A 19,039-nucleotide genomic window follows, 5' to 3' on the forward strand; every position below is an offset into this window, starting at 1 on the left:
GCCTGCTGGGTTGCGGGCCAGGTCAGGTCCCCGGTGGAGAGCGAGTGAGAGGCAACCACACACTCTCTCTCCCTCTCTTTCTCCCTCCCTTCTCCTCTGTCTAAAATAGATACATACAATCTTTAAAAAAAAAAAGTAAAAAGAATAACTCAAAATTCCACTTCCTCCAGGATGTCACCCCTGATTGCCACTCCTCATCCCGTCAGCAGGTGCGGACTCGCATTTCCAAACCCGCAGGACACAAGAGCCCGCTGTCTCCACGTCACGTCTTCCTGCTGTTCGCCTCCAGGTCCAGCCTCCCCCGCCCCGGCCCAGCTCCTCCCTCGGGCCCAGTGCTCCTCGGGGCCACCCCTTTCCTGGGGACGCAGACCAGGTGTGGGGGGCCCATGGGCGTCCTCAATCTCTGGGCAAATAACGTGCTGAACTTAAGACCACCCTGATACCTTTTACGAGAACTCTCGAGGACTCGACGGGGAAGATCCCCCCCTGGACTAGGGATTCTAGCTCCCGCCGCTGGGAGACAGCACCCAGCTTGCAGGGAAACATGCCCGGGCGCGCCCGCCCCTCCAGCGAGCACGCGTGCCCCGGCTCTCCGGCTGGTTCCGCCTCGAGGGCGGGCTCGGGGGCGGCTCCCCGTGCCCCTGCTCACTGGCCTCACAGTGGTGCGCACCGGCTTTGATCCCCACAGCCGAGGGGTTCACTCTCCCCACTCAGAAACGAGGGTGGGGGCCTCACTCGCCCGGAGAGGCCCAGTCCGTGCGGAGCCGTGTGCCTCTTTGAAGCGACCGGGTCGCTGCTCCCTGGGCCCCCGCCCACCCCTGGCTGGGGGACAGGACTCTGGGCGCCCTGTCACCCAGAACCTCAGGACACCAGCCCGGGGCTTTTCCTCTCCGGCTGCTCTGTCACAACCCGGCAGCTACGAGGCGGACTCTGGGAACACTCATTCTCCCCGCCCCCGTCCCCAAACCACCGACGGACGGACTCGGCCGTGATCCAGGGTCCCCCGGCCGCCTGGCCAAACCTGTCCGGTCTCACGGTCAGACTCCTATGTGAATGCCTGTCTGTGGCCGGGGCGGGGGGGGGGGGCAGGATTGTATTCAGGCCGGGGCGCTTAGCAAAGGGCTATATTTAGCCAAGTGCACTTGAAGCGCCTTGCGGCTCTTTTTCCTGCTCTGCGAATGCACCGGGCGCTGCGGAGCCTCACGCCGTGCCTGCCTGTGTGTGGAGCTCTGCGCGTGCAACCGTGCCATGCTGCCTGCCGGGCTGGCTGTCGCCTTCTGCAGGGGGACGGACTGGTGAACAAGGACCAAGCCCACCGGGGCTTTGAGGGGTGAAGAGGAGTTTGCCTGGGGAGCCCTTGCCCTTCTGGTGCAGAGAGAAACAAAAGCCCACGTTCGCTCAGTATTCGACAAACAGCCCGGGGCAGCCGTGTATCCGTAACAGCCAGGTTTAAACTGAAAACACCCAAGAAGTGGTCATCGAGTGGACTCAGCAGCTGACCGGTGCCACCCGACACCACAGCCTCATCCCCGGGAGCTTCTCCACCCGAGGACAATGCTCTGGGGACTGACCGCCCCTCGCGCCCCAGCGCTTGAAAGAGGGTGCAGGGTCGCACGAGTCTGTGTGCGCATTCTTGATCCCAGCGCGTCTGTGCGCACAGACACTCGGCGCGTGCTGGGAAGGCACAGAAGGGGGTACTCCGAAAACGGAAGCCCCGCGGCCCACCCCAGCCCCGTCTGCTGGGGGGGCCCTCCACCTGTCCCGGGATAGTCCGGCTTGCCGGTGGAGCCCTGGCGGGAGAGGAGGCACGTGTGCGGCGGACCTGCACACCCGGCGCCTTCGCACTGGGAAGGGCATCGCCCACCCCGTCAGGGCAAACGCTGCCCAGGAAACTTCGAGGGAACCCCGGGGAACCTGGACCCGGCGTCAGGCTCGGTCCGGACTCCGGAGCCACAGTGACCGCGCGTCCCTGCCCATGCTGCGCCCTGTGTGACAAACCGCGACAAATGGTCACCGGCAGCGGCCGGGCCATTTCCTGAGGGCCACGTGGCCTCCGGGGACGTCCACAGGCCTCCAGGGTCTGGCCTGCAGCACCCCCATGATGCGGCACAACAAAGCGGGGCGCTTGTCCCCGACCGGCCGGCCGGGGCCACCTTGCGCCAGGGGCGGCGCCCCAGCTCCGCGCGCCCAAGGGGCAGCAGCTGAAGGGGGGCGGGGGAGGGGTCAGTGTCTCCCGCCCGTCACCCCGGGCCGCTGGGCCGGCGCCCCGCCCGCCAAGACCCTTGCCGGGCTGGCGCCGCAGCCCCCGCAGATGGACGGACCCACGGACAGCCGCCTGACAGCTGCGCGCGCCCCCGCCCCCGCAGAACCGGCCGCCGGCGCTCACCTCACGGGCGATCTGGTTCAGCGCATCGTCCTCCGCCGACAGCCGCTCCCGGTTGGGGAGCCGCTTGCGCCCCGCGCCCTGGGTGCCCATGTCCATCGGCCACGCCGCCGCTGCTGCCGCGGGGCCCGTTACTCCCGCCGCTCGCGGCCCCTCCGCCCGGGTCCGCCCCGCCCCTCCCTCCGCCGCGGCGTCATGGCGTCAGCGGGCGCAGGCCGGGGACGCGGGGGACGCGGGGGACGGCGCTGGGCGCCAGGACCCGCGGGACGGGGACCGTGAGCTCGGAGACGCAGGGAGGTTTGGGAGGCTGGCGGTGGGAGGCGCGAGGGCGCGGGGCCGCTGGGTGCCTGGGGCGCCGGGGCCAGTGGACCCCCACTGGAGCCGCCACCCCAGGGCCGTGGATATGGGCGGAGAGGGGACCTCCGCGGAGCGTGGAGGACTCTCGGGACCGGATGGCCGAGGGGGGTTTGCGCGGCGGGGGCGGGGTCGCGGGCGCGCGGCTCAGAGCGGGCCTGCGGAGTCCGAGTCCGAGTCCAAGTGGCTCAGACCCGGTGAGAGCGGGTCCAGCCGGGCGGCGGCGGCAGGGTCTGCAGCTTCCAGGCCCCGTGACCTTGGCCAGCCCCCGGGCCTCAGGCTGGGTCATGACCAACGCGTTGATGGGTACAGCTCCTGCTCGTGGCTCCTGCCCTCTGCGACTCCTCACTTCGCTCCCGCGTCCCCAGCTTCTGGGAAAAGGCCCGACACAGCAGCTGCGCTCAATAAATAGTTGTCGGAAAACGAATGAATTTGTCCGGTTTACCTTCCACGCTTTAAAGGTGGATTTGAAGATAAACCAAGAGTCCGGTGCGGTTTACAAAGCCATCGCCTTCCTGTCCGCGGGGGTAGAGGACGAACACACTAGAACTTCCATGAATAGGTATTTTAAATTAAAAATAAGAACGTTATATAGCAAATACCAAGGGTTCAGGTAGAGCCTCTCTTTATTAAGGGGCTGCCCGCCACCGCGCGGTGATGCGCGGCGATGCGCGGTGATGCGCGGCGATGCGCGGTGGCCCACTGCGGGCGGCAGTGGCCGCGCTCCCACGGGAGCGCCCCCAGAACATTCTGATGTATGTGAGCCGGGTTAAATGGGCTTGTGGAAAACATAACCTACTTTCCGCGAAAACTCAAAACAGTGGAGACGTGGCTGCAAAGGATTGAAAAGATTCTTGAACAGCTCTTCCCCCAGGTCACAGACGGGATGGTGGGCGGGGCCTCTTCCTCCGGGGTGGAGCCCTGGGTTGGCCTCCAGGGACGGAGGCGTTAGGTAGGGGAGTGGTGAGTCTTCCTCCGATGCACCGGAACCGCGTGCATGTCATTAACGGTTAACCCCGTTTCCGCGGGTGCGCTGCTTCAGGGTACAGTAGCTGCTGCCGCCGGCGACGCAGCCCACACGTCACTGACTTGTAAACCGTGGGGGCTGCTGGAGGACACGTGGTGAGGGCCCTGGTGTAAAGAGAGAGCATGGGCTCTAGACCAGCGAGGCTTCCATTTGCAGGGGTCTCTGAATGAATGTCTTGGAGGGTCTGGGGAAAGCAGGGCTCCCCCCGCCCCAGGAAAACACAGGGCCCACAGGCAGGACATTGGAGTGTGGTTTTACAGGGCGCCTGCTTGGAGTCCAGCCAGGGCCTCTGAGTCCATCCGAACTGTCCCCATTCAACCCTTTACCTCCCGAGGCCGGGATGGCCTTCCAAACACACACGGTCACATGCCCACTCTGGACGACAGAGCGTCTCCGCGGTGCCACTGCTGTGGTCCCGGGAGCCCCGGCAGGTGGGGGATGTGCCCCTAGTCACGTGAGACAGGGGACGGTTAAAGTGCTGAGGCGTGCGAGTCCGCTTGCGGTCTGTCGCTGCCCAGATGATCCCCTCCTTCCTGAGTGCCGCCCCGTGGCAGGAGGCTCGCACCGACGCGGTGCCCCGGTGCACTCAGGGTAGCCCCATGCCACGTGTGTCCCTGGGGAGGAAGGCTTCGGGGGGCTGTGCCCCTGCGCACCAGCTCCTCAGCCAGGCCCCCAGGTAGCGTTCCTGAGGTCAGGACCAAGGTGGTCTTCTCTTCCCTCAGAGAGCGCCGTTCGGGGCGACGGGCCCACGGGTGCCCGGGAACTGTGTGTGGCCCACCGGGACGGAGCCCTTTCAGGCAGTGCCCGATGGGGCAGGGGGTGAAGTCCGGGCTCCTTTTACCTGCGGAGGGGAAACGCCAGGTGCCTGCAGACCAGCCCGGGTCTGGGACTGGTGTCCCCCAGCCTGGGTGTCACTCGCCAGCAATTACATTGTTTTTAAAACGAGGCGACAGAGGACTTGTAGCTTGTAGGAACGGAAGTGAAACTCATATCAAAGTAACCTTCCGGCCAGTACAATCATAAACCTCAAAAAAGATACAAAAGTAACCTTCCGGCCAGTACAATCATAAATGTCAAGTAAGATACAAAAGTAACCGTGTGCCCACGGGCTCAGGCAAGTCATCAAAGGCGGATCAGACTGGAGCAGGCTCGGCCTCTGCCCAAGGGTGTGTCCTTGCCCAGGGGACAGTGTCCCGTCCCCAGGGTGTGCTGGGGGCGGGGGGGGACTCATGCCCTCTGCCTGTAGATGTAACACCACTCAGCAGTGGAGACCATCTTCCCCTAGAGACAGGTGACCACGTGGGTGGATCGCCAAAGCATGAATTCCTGTGGGAAGCCAGACACGGGACCCAGCGTGGAACGGCCCCACTAACATGACACTCGAGAGCAGGCCGCACCCGGCGATGGTGTCGGAGTCAGAGCCGGGCAGCCTGGGAGGGCGGCAGATGGACTCCGACGGCAGGGGGATGGAGACCTTCTTGTCCTCCGTGAGGGCATTGCCGTGTCCGGTGACCAGCCGTCCAGGCCGACCTGGGGACGAGGGGCTTCCTGAGACGGGGGGGGCTTTCGGTTTCAAACCAGGGACGGTTCCAGGAAAGCCGGGCCCACTGGTCGCCCTGTGGTACGTGCATGCGCCCGTCCACCAGCACTCGCAGAAGTCTGGCGTGCGTGTCTGCCTGCACCTGCATGTCCACGCACACTCAAACCTGTGCGTCTGGTAACGTGTAAATCACACGTCAATAAAAAACAGTGTTTTCAAAGAGAGCAGTCCTGGCCAAGCAGCTCAGTGAGTTAGAGTGCTGTGCTGATACACCAAGGTTGTGGGTTCGATCCCCGGTCAGGGCACATGCAAGAACCCACTCATGAACACATAAATGAGTGGAACAACAAATTGATGTTTTGCTCAAAAAGTCAATAAATAAAAACATTTAAAATAATGGGAAAACAGCCAAACCAATGGAAACAAGTGGGCACTCCCCTTCTGGCGCCCCAGCAAACTCCGGGTTTCACCTCGATGGCTTTGGGAGGACCACGACCCCCGGGGCCTCCTCACACACACCGACCACACACACACACTGACCACTGTCTCCAGGACGTGGGGGCTCCAGGCAAACAGATTCCGGAGGGACATTGAGGGGCCAGCAAGTCGGGCACGCATCTGCTGGGTCCCCACTGCGTGCTTGCTGCCTGCAGGAGGACCCAGGGGCACGTGAGGACCCGAAGGTGGAGAGGTGCCCCGCCCCCAGTCCGGGTGGGCTCCCGGTGCCGGCTGTGATGGGGCGGTGAGGCTCACATCTCCTGACACTCCCCCTCCCCTGCCACTTCCTCTCACCCCCTGCGGCCCTCTCTCCCTGCACGCCTCTCCGTGCTCCTGGCCCTTGGGTGTCTGCAGCCCCGAGCACGCCGCCCGGTCTCCTGGGCTGTGCTGGGATTTGCCTGTCCGCATGGGCAGCACACAGGTGATCGGGTCGCGAGCAGGTCCCCTTGCAGCCAGACGTTTGCAGACGTGGGGCAAGCAGCTGGGAAGGTGCAGGAGGGGACCGTCGCCGCGCTCCCTGCTACCCGCGGGCACCGGTGAGCGGAGGTGGCTTCTCCCCCGGAGCGGCCACCACCCCCACAGGCCTGCCACCGCCCTCAGTGGTGGCTCAGCCGCAGCGCAGACAGGGCCTGGGCGGTTCAGGTCTTCTTCGTATTTCACAGCAAGGTGCTTGCCCCGTCTGGGGCGGTGACTTTTAGGGGTGCTCTGCGTCCTCCATTTGGCAATTGTTAAGCAGGAGAAACATTTCACCAGGTGTTTGTTACGCTGAACAAGGCTCCGAAGACTTCTCGGGAGAAGAAGAGGATCTGGGAGTGAGTTTCTTCCTCCATATGAAGGCAGAGCCAAACCGTTGGAAGTGGTGGCCTCAGCCTCGCCTGGCCTTGCCCTCAGCCGCTCCGGGCTCAGGGGTCCCTGCCAGCCTGCCATCTATTTTAGGAGCAGAATAGAGAAACAGTTGGCTGCTTACTCACTGGCTTCCTGTGCTCCACGCCCCCGGACAGCTTATAAAAGTTTGCTACAGGCCGTTCATAAAGCTCAGCTTCGCCTCAAGCGGAACAAAAATTATATGATTTTCTCCCCATGAAACATGTTTCCCACAGTGAAATGCAATCCCAAGGCTGGATGGGAGCGTTGGAGGGACCGCAGGGAACCACAGCACCCAGCAGCGGGCCGGCGGGGTGACAGCCGGGCAGGCAGGGCCCCTGCGGCGAGCCGGGTGGGCGCAGCCCGGGAGGCCGGGGCGGAGCAAGGCGCGGCCCCTGCCTTCGGCGGGGCTCCAGGGGGCAGGCGGAGCAGTGCGTCGGACACACAGTGACCGCGCACCTCGCCGGGACGGCCAGGAGGAAACGCGCGCTTTACAAACGCAGCGGAGGAAGTGGCGCTGTCCGCCCGCTGCACGTGGCCTGGGGTCTGGACCTCACGGCCTGCGGCCTGCGGGCGAGTCTCAGACCCGGGGGCGGGGGGGGGGGGGGGGGGGGGGCACTCGGAGACGAGCCTGAGCTGACGGCTCTGAGAAACAGCAAGCGCGGGAGGAGCTCAGGCACCAGCAGAGGGCGCCCCTTCCCGAGGGCAGCGCCCACGAACACAGGGTGTCTCCCCGCGGGAAGGGTCCCCACTCTGAGCCGAGGGCGGGGTGGGGAGGAGGGAGACGGCTGAGCCGCCCGGCGCCCGTCCGCGGAGAAGGCACACAAGTCCGCGGACGGCGCTGCCGCCGCCTGGGCCCTCCCCGCCACCTCCCCCGCCTGGGCTCTCGCCGCCCGCGTCTTTAGCCGAGGGTGGGATTTCAGCGGGCGGCTCGGGCCGCCGGGGGAGGGGCTCAGGTCCCCTCGGCGACTCCCAGGCGCACACGAGGTGCACGTGTTAATAAACTTCGGGGTCTCTCTCCCTCGTCACTCTGTCCTTTACTGGGGGCCCGGGAGGGGAGGGGCAATGCTGTCCTCTCCCTGCGACCACCGCGGGCTCCGGCCCTGTCCCTCAGAGAAGGACGGGTCCTTGCGCGGCGCCAGAGCTTAGCTGCTGGCGGAGCCCCTGGCGGCCCCGCTGGGGAGGAGGCCAGACGCCCCTCCAAAGACGGAGGAGGGCCTGTGGCCTTGGGGAGTGGGGTGGGGGTGGGGCCGAAGGGCCGGGGCTGAGGGCCAGCCGGGGCCGAGGCCAGGAAGGAGGGACGGCCCTGCCCGACCGACGGGCCCAGATAGGGGACAAGGACGCGTGGGCGCCCGGCGGAGAGAGGAGCGCGGGGACGAGACGAGGCCGGCGGCCGGCCGCAGGGTACGGCTGTGGGCGTTCGTGTCCGTGTGTCTGGCGTGCACACGCGTGTGTGGGATCCGCCGCGAACCTCCCGCTCCCCGGTCTGGGTGGGAACGTGCGTTCGCCTCTCTGGGGGTTCGGTGCTGGACTGTGGGGGGAGGCCCCCCCCCCCCAAAGTGCAGGGCATTCTAGTTATTTCCACGCCTGGACCCAGTCATTCCCCGGGTGGCTGTGTCATGCCGTGCTCGGCTGTGCCTTGGCAACCGGGGGGGGGGGGGGGGGCAACTTTTTGTCTCTGTCCCTCTCGTTGGCCCGCCGTTCCCTGGTGCACGTGCCAGCTCACGGGACAGAGTCACTGGGCGCGGCCTGCGAACCAGGCGATGGGGCCCCTCCCTCCGTGGAGACCAGGGTGAGGCGGAGCCTCTCCAGGCACACCTACCTGCTGGGTGCTGGGCTCTCCCATGGTGGGTGCCCGTTCCCACAGGGAGGAGCCTCCGGCGGCTGAGGCCTCAGCCCCCCCCGCCCCCCCCCCTCGCTCTGCTGCTGGGGAGGTGTCTCTGCTCCCTGCTCGTTCCGGGGGTGGGGGAGCCGGCTCCTGGGGCCGCAGGAGGGAGGGGTCCGGAGAGGAAGGATCAGGGGAGACGGGAGGCAGACCCGGCGCGTGTCTGCAGGTGCCCGACCTCCCGGCCGGCCTTCGTCCTGCCATGGGGGGGGTGGGGCAGGAGCGGGCGTTGGGGGGTGAGTCGGTCCCTCGCTGCTCCCGTGCAACGCAGGGGCTCGCCCGCACGCTCTCCCTGCGGCCTGCAGGTGGCGCTGGTGCGGGTCACTTAACTCCACGTTATCACTGACCTGCGTGGAGGTTCCCTCGGGCTCCCCGGGGGACAGTGCGCCCCCCAGGGCGTGTCTGCGCACCCCGTGAGTCCTGGCCGCGGTCCTGCGGGGCGGTAAGTAAACATACACCTTCTGGTCCCGGAGGCCGGAAATCCAGGGGGGGGGTTCGTGTCTTCAGGGGGCTCCGGGGAGAACCCGTCCGGGGCCTCTCTCCTGGGTGCTGGTGGTCACCGCCAGTCCTTGCCGGTCCCTGGATGTGAATTTGGGGTCCCTTTTCGACCCGGTGCAAGGGCTTCAGTTCCGACCCCCTCCTCTTGGGTCCGGGACCCCCAAAGAGTGGGCCTGGAAAAAGGCCCCACTGGCTGTCACGGGGGCAGCCCCCACGTGCCGGCTGGGCCCTGGTGAAGGTTTGTGACCCCACGGGTGCTGCGGGGTTGATCGGTTCGCCCCAGAATTCACGTGTGGGAGCCCTAGGCCCCAGGATCCCCGAGGGCGACCTTGTGTGGAGGTGGGGTCCTGGCAGAGGCAGCCAGGTTAAAGTGGGTCGTCGGGGTGCCCGAGCCCAATACCCGTGGTGTCCCTCTAGCGGGGGACGTCAGGGTGTGGGCACCCTCCCGGGAGACACCGAGGGAAGGTGGCAGCAGAGATGGGTCAGTCCTCGGAAGCTGGGGGGTGGCCTGGGGCAGATTCTCCCGCAGCCAGAACCAGCCCTGCCCTGACCTTGACCCCGAACTGAGAGACAACCCATCCCCACCGCCTGAGCCGCCTGGGTCGTGGCACTGTGTGACAGCGGCCCTAGCACAATGACACACGTGGCCCCACTGTTTATGGAACGGGGCTGTCCCTACCTCCGTGTCTTCCTCCGGCCCCACCTGGCGCCCCCTGAACGTGGCTGTGAGTACCTTGGCTGAGTCCACCTTGTGTCCCCCGCACCCTCACCTTCGGGGGACCGTGGGTGCAGCCGCCTGCAGCCTCTGCTGTGGGTCATGCCGCCACCCACAGCCTTCTGCCCAGAGTGAAGAGGGTCCCCCCGGGAGCCTGGGGGCTTGGGAGGGTGGGGGTGGCGGCTGGGTGCTGCCGGGGGAGGGGGGCAGGTTCTGCTCCGGAGCCCCTTTCCCGGGGAGGCTGGCGGGTCTGGAAATCCAGGGAGGGCTGAGCTGGAAAAGGGAGAGGTGAGGGAACCCCGCAGCCCGGGGGCCGGATGACCCCGAGACACAAGCCTGTCGGTCAGACCTCGGGTGTTTATCCGCCCAGAGCTGAACCCCGAGGCACTCCCCGCCCCGCCCCCATCACTGTCCGCCTTGACCTCCCACCGGCGCTCCTGGTGCTCCTGGCCGGGCGCGAGGGCCAGTGACGTCACCGGCGGCCCCGAGAGCGCCTAGCAGCGGCCGACGAGCTCCCCACACACACGGGAGTCCCTTCCCTGACTCCGCCCTCCGGTCCCAGCTGTCCTGCCTATGGGGCCACAGCGGAGTCGAAGGTGGCCGTGGCCCCAAGCCCACGGACACACGGCCCCAGCTTGCCCCCCAGAGACGTGCGGTCCGCTCGCTCAGGAGCGGTTTCGGCCAGCGAGCCCCCTCTCTCACCCAACTGTGGGTGCCGTGCCCTTTGCCACAACACCAAGCACAGAATTATTCGCTCCTCGAGGACTGTCCCCAGACAGAAGGGGGGGCAGGGCGACGTGGCCCGTGGTCAGGGAAACCATGGCACGGCCCACCTGAGGGCTCAGAGCCCCACACGGACGGTGGGGTCTGCAGACGAGGGGTGTAGGCACCGCCACCCACACGGTGGCAGTTCCGCAGGGAAGGTGCAGTAATGGGCCGAATAGAAGGGGTGAGTTCCGGGAGACTCGGGGATTCTGAAGAGGAACCAGTGGGGACCGTGGCACCGAAAAACACCGTGCCGTGCGCTCCAGAAGCCGCAGGAGGCGGGGAAGGGAACAAAGACACCACCCCACGGAAGGCAGAGGAGAAGGGAGGGGGGGTAGGGAGGAGGGGCAGAGGCAGCAGGCGGACCCAGTGCGGTGGGGGATGGGAGACCCAGGCAGAACCCGTCCGCAGCCGCGCTGAAGGCAAGCGGACCAGACGCCGTGGCCTGGGGGTCCGATGGTCAGCCGGGATGAAAGCCAGGCTCAGCTCCGCGGGCCTTTTGCAGGGACGCACGCCCAGCAGGAAGACACAGACGGGCGGAGGCCCGGCCGGTGGGAAGTGCACGTGCCCTGGGGGTCTCAGGAGACGGTGGGGAAATGGGGCCTGGAGGCCGGGCCCACAGGAAGGGGTGCGGCTGGGAGAGGGCCAGCGGGGGGGCCTGGCTGGGAGGGAGGAGGCGAAGTTAGATGCTCCAAGTCCAGGACTTACACGGTGCCCGGCACACAGTAGGTGCTCACTACAAGGTGGCTTCTAGTCTTCACCCTCACCCCTAGCCTCCTACCCTCACCCCTCCGGCTACCCGCCTCGGACGCCCCTCAGGGCCCCCAGTGCCACTCGCCAGGCCCGCACATGGCCCTCACGCTGACCCTGGACTCAGAAAGCTTCTCCTCCACCTGTTTATCTGTCTGCATTTCTCCCTGGGAGGAGGAGCCCCTGACCCTTCCCCTTCCTTCCCCTTCCTCGGGTGCCCTCTGCTCCTTAGCGTCACCCTGTGTGACCCGGGGCAGCCACCTCCGAGCGGGCTCTGTCCTGTCGCCGCCGGCCTGGGTGCCCCAGGGCCGGACCTGGCTCTGTCCCCACCGCCCAGCCGGGCCGGCAGCCAAGCCCCAAGCTGAGGGCTGAGCGGAGGAATCTCACTTAAGCTCAGGAATCCCTGCTGGAATTTTCCGTTGAGATAAGCGAGGGTGAAGGTTTCGGGCGAGGCAGCGACGGGTCCGGCCTCGGGAGATAAGGGCCTGCGGGAAGGTCTGGGCCGCAGATAACGACCCCTCATCCCTCCTCTGCCTGGGGGCCCCCCAGAGGGAGGGGGCACAGATCCACAGAGTGGACACGAGTCACCTGCCTGGGCCACACCAGGGTCTCTTCACCGGAGAGGGGGCCGTGGGTCTGGGTGCGGTGCGTGCCCCCGGCCCTGAGAAGCGCATCCATCCAAACCTCCCCAGTGTTCACGCAGCCAGCGCAGGCCCGGCCGCATGAGGCCGGCAGGGGAGGGTAGGGAGGCATCGAAGGCTGATCTCCGGGACAGGAACCGGGTGCCTGGCTGCCTCGGGCCGTCACTGTCACCGGGAGCAGAGGCTGAAGAGCCCGTTGCTGCCACTGCATGGAGATCCCTCAGGCCCGGGGCGGGCGCTCAGTCCAGACCAGCCCCAGGGGCCCTCGAGGCTCCAGGAGCCCGTGGCTGTGCCCTTCTTCCCAAAGGGGCACGTGTGGGTAGAGTGTGTGCCCGCACGCGGCGGCCTGGGCAGGCGGCTCAGCGGGGACTGGCCCTGTTACCCCTGATACAGGAGAGTGGATCGAGTGCCCAGAGAGAAAGCCTAAGGGTCGCACAGCCACGGCCGAGCAAGGCTAGCCGCGGTCACGCAAGTCAATGGCTCGTGTGTTGCTTTTGCCTAAGTGGTGTGCGCCTGCCCGCGGGCCGGCGGGGTTCGGACCGGCGTCTGTGGGCGGTGTCCATCCTCCCCGCCGGCTGCGTGTTTGCGCCCCAGCCTGGCCCACACCTCCACGGGAGGCGGAGTCTTCTGGCTGAAGTGTCAGGGCCTCTGGGTCCCCCTCCTGGCGGGCTTCCCTCTGCAGGCCGGGGTCAGGGCACAGCGGCCAGCGGTGAGGAACGGAGGGGCTGGTGGGTGAGGACCCTGCAGAGTTTGGGGAGAAGGCCCCTCCAGGTCGGGGGGGTCATTGGTTGTTGGGGGTCAGCCTGAGCCTGAGGCTCCGGGGGTGGTCTCACTGTGCATCACCCGGGCGGCGTGCCCACCCTGTGTGCTCTGGCTCAGACACCGACAGGGCGGGCTTCTGCAGCAGCTCCCGGGGCCCTGCCTGGCTGTGACAGCTCCACAGAGGAGCACAGTCGGGCTGGGGGGTCACCAAGCTGGCAGATGGCACTACAGGGTCCTGTCCCCAGGTGGCCCCCGGCCCAGCCCACCTCGTCCCTTCAGCGGGCCCCAGGAGCTGGCTCACAGCCACCTGTGGAAGGGCTGTGCTCACCTGCCCGAGACGCCCCTCCCCTTCTGGGCTATGAGCAGCCCCGGGGAGGGGGATGCAGGGGGGTGGCTGCTGATCCGAGGCCCCCGCTGGGCCCAGGAGCTCCGCGTGCCAGGCGGCAGCAAACACCTGACAGGAGCCTCACTTCCGGCTGGCGCCCAGGTGCTCCTGGCACCGGCTCTAAGGTCCAGCCTCCCGCCCTGCCCCTGTCCCAGGTGACCACATGACCAGAGGACCTTGCCCCGGGAGCCCGGCAGGAGGAAGTGGCCTGACGTGGGGCTGGGCTGGGTCAGGGGCCGGGCACTGCCTCGGGCAGAGACTGCTGGGTCCCCCCGGGCTGCGGAGCCCTGCCTACCCACCCTCCCCGGCTGCCCCGGCTGCCACCCAGCTGCCGGGTTCGGGAAGCCGCCCCCGCCCCCGGGCAGAGAGACTCAGGTAGGGGCCCCGCAGGGCTGGGCGGTGAGGGGCTGTCTGGCTTCCTGGGAGTGACCGCGCCTGGGGGCCTGTGAGCCGTCGGTTCAACGGATGTGCGCTGGGCAGAGTGTGTGTGTCTGTGTGTCTGTGTGTCTTTGTGTGTGTCTCTGTGTGTGTGTGTCTCTGTGTGTGTGTGTGTCTGTGTGTGTCTGTGCTCTGTGTGTGTGTGTGTGTGTGTCTGTCTCTGTGTGTGTGTCTGTGTGTGTCTGTGTGTGTGTGTGTGTCTGTGTGTGTCTGTGTGTGTCTGTCTCTGTGTCTCTGTGTGTGTGTCTGTGTGTGTCTGTGTGTCACTGTGTGTGTGTGTCTCTGTGTGTGTGTGTGTGTCTGTGTGTCTTTGTGTGTGTCTCTGTGTGTGTGTGTCTCTGTGTCTCTGTGCTCTGTGTGTGTGTGTGTGTGTCTGTGTGTCACTGTGTGTGTGTGTGTGTCTGTGTGTCACTGTGTGTGTGTGTGTCTGTCTCTGTGTCTCTGTGTGTGTGTGTGTGTCTGTGTGTCTGTGTCTGTGTGTGTCTGTCTCTGTGCTCTGTGTGTGTGTGTCTCTGTGTCTCTGTGCTCTGTGTGTGTGTGTCTGTGTGTCTTTGTGTGTGTCACTGTGTGTGTGTATCTCTGTGCTCTGTGTGTGTGTCTGTGTGTGTCTGTCTCTGTGCTCTGTGTCTGTGTGTGTGTGTGTGTGTCACTGTGTCTCTGTGTGTGTGTGTGTGTATTTCTGTGCCCTGTGTGTGTGTCTGTGTGTGTCTGTCTCTGTGTCTCTGTGTGTGTGTGTGTGTGTGTGTCACTGTGTCTCTGTGTGTGTGTATCTCTGTGTCTCTGTGCCCTGTGTGTGTGTCTGTCTCTGTGTCTCTGTGTGTGTGTCTCTGTATGTCTGTGTGTCTCCGTGTGTCCGTGTGTCCCTGTGTGTATGCATGTCCGTGCATGCCTGTGCGTGCTCAAACCGCCCAGAGGGCACGGCGAGGGAGGAAGCCGGTTCTGTGGGGGGGGCCGCCTTGCGGTGTTTGGACTGGGGTGGGGGGCGGGGTCCTGCTTAAAGCTCTGCGACAGGCCTCAGAGTGAAGGGCCGCGGCGAGGGGGCCCCAGGTGCTCACGGGAACCCCGGGTTCCCTACGTGCTGGGAAGGGCCACCCCCACAAGGGACGCCTGACCAGAGACCAGCGAACCAGGACTCCTGCAGGGCCCCCCCCCCAGAAAGACTGGTTAGGGTTTGCGGCCCTACCTTCCCTTCGGGGGACCGGGGACGGGCTTGCAGGAGACGCAAGGCCCTCTCCAGGTGCCGGGAGGCCCTCCCTGTGCCGGGAAGACCCCGAGACCCTCCGGACGACGCCTGCAGGCGGGGGCAGGCCTCACGGCTCCAGCTTCCCCCCTGAGCAGAGGGCTTCCGCCCCTCATCACGGAGCGCTCGCCCCTGAACGGCACAGAAAAGGGTGCAGGTCGGTGCGCAGTGGGTCCGATTTACCGCAGAGGAAAATGCTAACGCCCGTCCAGACGCGGTCGGAGGGCAACGGGGCAGCCAGCCGGGCGGCTGTGGGAATGTCACGCGGCGGCGAAGCCGGTAGAACCTACGTAGCAACGTGCGGAACTGCCTTTGGTACAGGGTGTTGTGTCAAAGGCAGGGCACGAACGTGTATGGTAACCTGTGGGTTTGGGTGTGTTCATTTTTAAGTTCCATTTAAAAAAAAACAAACCTCGAAGGAAGCAGGCAAAACGGGATGCCTGGCTGCTTCGAGGGCACGCGGCAATGCGTCACGTACGGAGTTCGTGCTGACGGTGACGTGGCGGAGGCCACAGCGGGCGGGGGAGATGAGCCACTTACAAATAGCCCAGCGAGCGACGGTGGAGGTGACGGAGACCAGTTCCTGGAGATGGGGACGAGCACTGCGGCCCGTGGCTGCTTGACTGACGGCTACTGCTGGGGCTGGACACCTGCTGGGGGAGGGGCGAGGGCCGCAGCTGGGGCCAGGGAGGGGCCGAGGCCCGAGGGGTGTTTGCATCAGCTGGGACCCAGAGCGAGGAGCTGACCGAGCCGCCCTCTCCCGGGCCGGTCCCCAGCTCCTCAGACAGTGCGGCGGGCACCCAGTCTCCGGCCGCCTGGGACTGGGAGGCGGCTCTGTGTTCCCTTCTCCGGCGGGACCTCTCTCACAGTTCCCAACCCGGCGGGCCCCCGGGCTGTGAATTTTACTCCCGGACGGCCAGACGGACAGCCGCCCCTGCAGGGCCTTTCCCGCGGGCTCCCTCGGGTTACTTCACTTCCTCTGCCCCTGAGTGGGGTTTTCTGCCAGTGGGTCGGAGACCCGTGGGATGAGTTGCTCTGAGACCCTATCCTGCACGGGGGGCGGCTGCTCGGGGAGCAGACTGGCCCCGCTGGGCCCCTCCTGGGGTGGCAGCAGCGGTCTGGGACATGTAGGAGTCCGGGCGCCCCCACACCCCCAGGGGGCCTGGACCAGGTCGCTCCTCCACAGCCTGCTCCCTGCAAATGCCCCGCTGAGACCCCGCTCCGTCCCGAGTCACCCCTCCGCTGCCTCAGGCCCCCGACACGGCCCCCCACTCAGGCAGGTGCTTCAGAACGGCGATGTCGTGACGGGTCATTCTCCTCTCCCTGAGTCTCCCTCCCTCCCTCCCTCCCTCCCTCCCTTGGAACACCAACTTTTGTTTTACTCAGATTTTTGAAATACCAAGCTTTCTAGGTAGATTTTTTTTTAAATATTTTTGTCTATTTATTATCTAGAGAGAGGGGAAGGGAGGGAGAAATAGAGGGAGAGAAGGATCAGTGTGCAGTTGCCTCTCGCACGCCCCCTACTGGGGACCTGGCCTGAAACCCTGGCATGAGCCCTGACTGGGGATCGAACCAGTGGCCCTTCGGTTTACGAACCAGCACGCAAACCACTGAGCCACACCAGCCAGGGTGGTAGGTTGCCCTTTCAGAGGTGAACTTTAATCCATGAATCCCAAACATCAGGAGCGCTTCCCCTCCCAGGTGTTTGCGACACTCTTGGGAAGAACTAGTCGGTTTTGGAAAGGGAGGAGGGAGGAATGGAACGGGGACAGTCAGCCCTCAGGGTGACCAGTCCGTCGTGGTCGCGGCTCAGGGCTGGGCCATCAGCTGTGCAACCGTCTCCTCTGGCACCAGCGACACGCCTTCCACGCACAGCTGCACGGCACCCCTGGAACACGGCTCCGGCCCCGCTGTCCTGGTGGGGATGTGGGGCTCAGAGCGGAGCAGGGGTGCCGCCCCCCAGGCCTCCGACGTGGAGCTCTGCTCGTCTGTCCTGTCTGTCCCTCCGTCTCCCTGCCGGGGGGCAGTGCTGCGGGGTGAACCAGCTGCGGCTGTCCAGTGGCGGCCGCCGGGCCACCTGCAGCCGCCGTGTGTCTCCGCAGGGCATGGCGCAGGCGGCCGGGGCCCCGCAGCCGGGGGCCGGGCCGCCCCACGTGTTCAAGCTGGTGCTGCTGGGCAGCGGCTCCGTGGGCAAGTCCAGTCTGGCCATGCGCTACGTGAAGGATGACTTCAGGAGCATCCTGCCGACCGTCGGCTGTGAGTGGCAGACCGGCCGCCCTGTCTCCGTCCCCCGGGGAGACGCCAGGGCATCGCCCCAGGGTGGGGGGGGGCACCTGGGGCACGGCCGAGTTCAGCGGTCCTCCTTGGTTTGATGAGACCCCCGCCCCCCGCGCCAGCACTGATGCACTGATGCACTGAGCACCCTCTTTGTGGTAGCAGCTGCGCCCGGGGCTGGGGGCGTCGAGCGGGGAAGCCGTCCTTTGCTTCCTCCAGCAGCTAAGCCCCCCACCGGGGCCGGGCAGCCTTTGGGGAGGGGGGACCCTGTGATGAGCTCCTTATTAGTGAGGAAATGAATTGCACCCTCCATCACAATACATTGGTTAGCACGGTGTCACCCTGTCTTCTATAGGATTCTAGCCGTCACGCGATTGCCCTGGTTAGACGTGGGCGTTGCCATTTTCGGGTGAGGAAGTGGACCGTCGTCCACCCTCAGCGTCTGTGGAAGCTGCCGTGCTCACAAACCCCCAGGATGGGCGGGCGGGCGGGCACTGGGCTTCTTCCTCAGGCGCGGCCTTGGCTCCGTGAACAGAACCTCACGTCTGTGTGTGGGGGAGGGGCGAGCGGAGGAGCAGAGCCCGGGGCTTCCTGCAGGGGCAGCTGGGAGCGCGCAGGTGGGGGGCCGAGGGCCCCGCTGCGGGGCGCTCAGTAAGCGTGAGCTGATGACCAAATGTCTCCATGTTCCCACCGGGGATACGGGGTGGGGTGTCCCCTGCGGAGGGCCCCCTGTGAACCCCGACTCAGAATGTCTTCAGTCGAGGATTGCTGCGTCAGCATGTAAGGTCGTCACCCTTGGGTGCTGCCCCCTTTCCTCAGACGCCCACCCCGCACTCCCGTGAGCAGGGTGGGACCAGGCCCGGCAGGTCCCTGCTGGCGCCAGCTTCCGGGCAGGCAGCTCCAGGACGCCCCAACTCTCGGGAAGATCGGGGGTCCCTGGCCCGCCTCCGGAGGGTCTGGACCCGAGGGTGAGTGTGTGGGGTGGCTCCACACTAGAGGGCGCCCGAGCACAGGGCTGGGCTCTGCCCGTCAGGTCGCGGGCTGGGAGGTGCGCCAGCCCCCCCAGGGCAAGGCCCCGCCCATGCAGAGGAAGCGGAGGGGGCTGGAATTACAGCAGCAGGCGGACAGGGAGCTCAGTCAGAGTGGGACCCCCAAGTGAGCACAGCCCCCGGGGGGCTCAGCTGGCTGGCAGGAGACTCCCTGCCACCCGCAGGGACCACGAGGGCTTCGGGCCCCTGCCGGAGAGGGGCTGGCAGGGGAGGCACGCGGCTGCCCCCTGCTGGAACCCTCCGGCCACAGCAGGGGAGCTCCGCCCATTCGCTGCTGCCGTTCGTAGGGACATCTTTTGGGGGGATAGTGACACCTAGTGGTCGCGTGCGCACTAGCCAGCGGGAGCCACAATGAGTCCCAGACCACAGGCCCGTGTGGGAAGCGCGCATTTCTGTTTTAAGCCCAGCCAGTCGGGGGTCTCGTGTTACCGCCGCCCCAGGACGCTGGCCTGCTGGCCTGCTGGCCTCGCAGCGCCAGTCCCATTCCACGCACGCGGCTGCGGTTGCCAGGCTCTTCCAACAGGCTCCACACCCCACGCGGGGCGGGGGCTGGCGGAAGGGGCAGCAGCTTTGCAGGGAGCCCTCCCCTGCCAAGCCCCCTCCCGCCCCACTCCGCTGGCTCCGCCCCCAGCCCTCCGCTGGCTCCGCCCCCAGCCCCTCTGCGCTGCCCTCTGGGCCTCCGCACTTGTTCTGACTACCACGCGCCCCGCACACGGCGAGGGCAGAGCACCTTGGCCTTAGCACACGGCCGTTTGAAAACGGCACCACTCCTGCAAGCAAAGCCCAGAGTTTTGAGCCAGGGTCCCGAGGGTTTCTCTTCCCACTCAAAGCCTCTGCGTACCTGACAGAGGGTCCGCCGCACGTCACTCGCGACATTTGGCTTTTGATGGAAGCCACCACCTTCCAGGACACGTGTTGCCCAGCCTCCCCGGCTGTGGGCGGCGGGAAGCACGCGCCTCTGCCGGGGTGCT

At 66.1% G+C, this 19,039-nt stretch overlaps 2 protein-coding genes across 13 annotated transcripts in view; one reads left to right on the plus strand and one right to left on the minus strand.

Moving 5' to 3' along the window:
• The window catches only part of LRRFIP1 (LRR binding FLII interacting protein 1), a 107,583-nt gene extending 105,052 nt beyond the window's left edge, over positions 1 to 2,531 (minus strand). For all 11 annotated transcript variants that reach the window (XM_028509697.2, XM_036022666.1, XM_036022663.1 and 8 more), the window contains exon 1: positions 2,387 to 2,531. In XM_028509697.2, the coding sequence (XP_028365498.1) occupies positions 2,387 to 2,482 (96 nt within the window). In that variant the 5' untranslated portion in view covers positions 2,483 to 2,531. The remainder of the gene's footprint in view (positions 1 to 2,386) is intronic.
• Positions 2,532 to 2,674: 143 nt separating this feature from the next.
• RAB17 (RAB17, member RAS oncogene family) overlaps positions 2,675 to 19,039 on the plus strand; it is a 22,234-nt gene continuing 5,869 nt past the window's right edge. Inside the window, exons 1-3 of one of the 2 annotated variants that reach the window (XM_036022668.1) lie at positions 2,675 to 2,680; positions 5,052 to 5,055; positions 16,848 to 17,001. In XM_036022668.1, coding sequence (XP_035878561.1) covers positions 16,851 to 17,001 — 151 coding nt within the window. In that variant the 5' untranslated portion in view covers positions 2,675 to 2,680; positions 5,052 to 5,055; positions 16,848 to 16,850. Of the gene's footprint in view, positions 2,681 to 5,051; positions 5,056 to 13,103; positions 13,443 to 16,847; positions 17,002 to 19,039 lie in introns of those variants that run through there. The other variant, XM_028510863.2, reaches the window with a different exon arrangement.

This window comes from Phyllostomus discolor, chromosome 4 (assembly GCF_004126475.2).
Source record: "Phyllostomus discolor isolate MPI-MPIP mPhyDis1 chromosome 4, mPhyDis1.pri.v3, whole genome shotgun sequence".
Classification (NCBI taxonomy): domain Eukaryota; kingdom Metazoa; phylum Chordata; class Mammalia; order Chiroptera; family Phyllostomidae; genus Phyllostomus; species Phyllostomus discolor.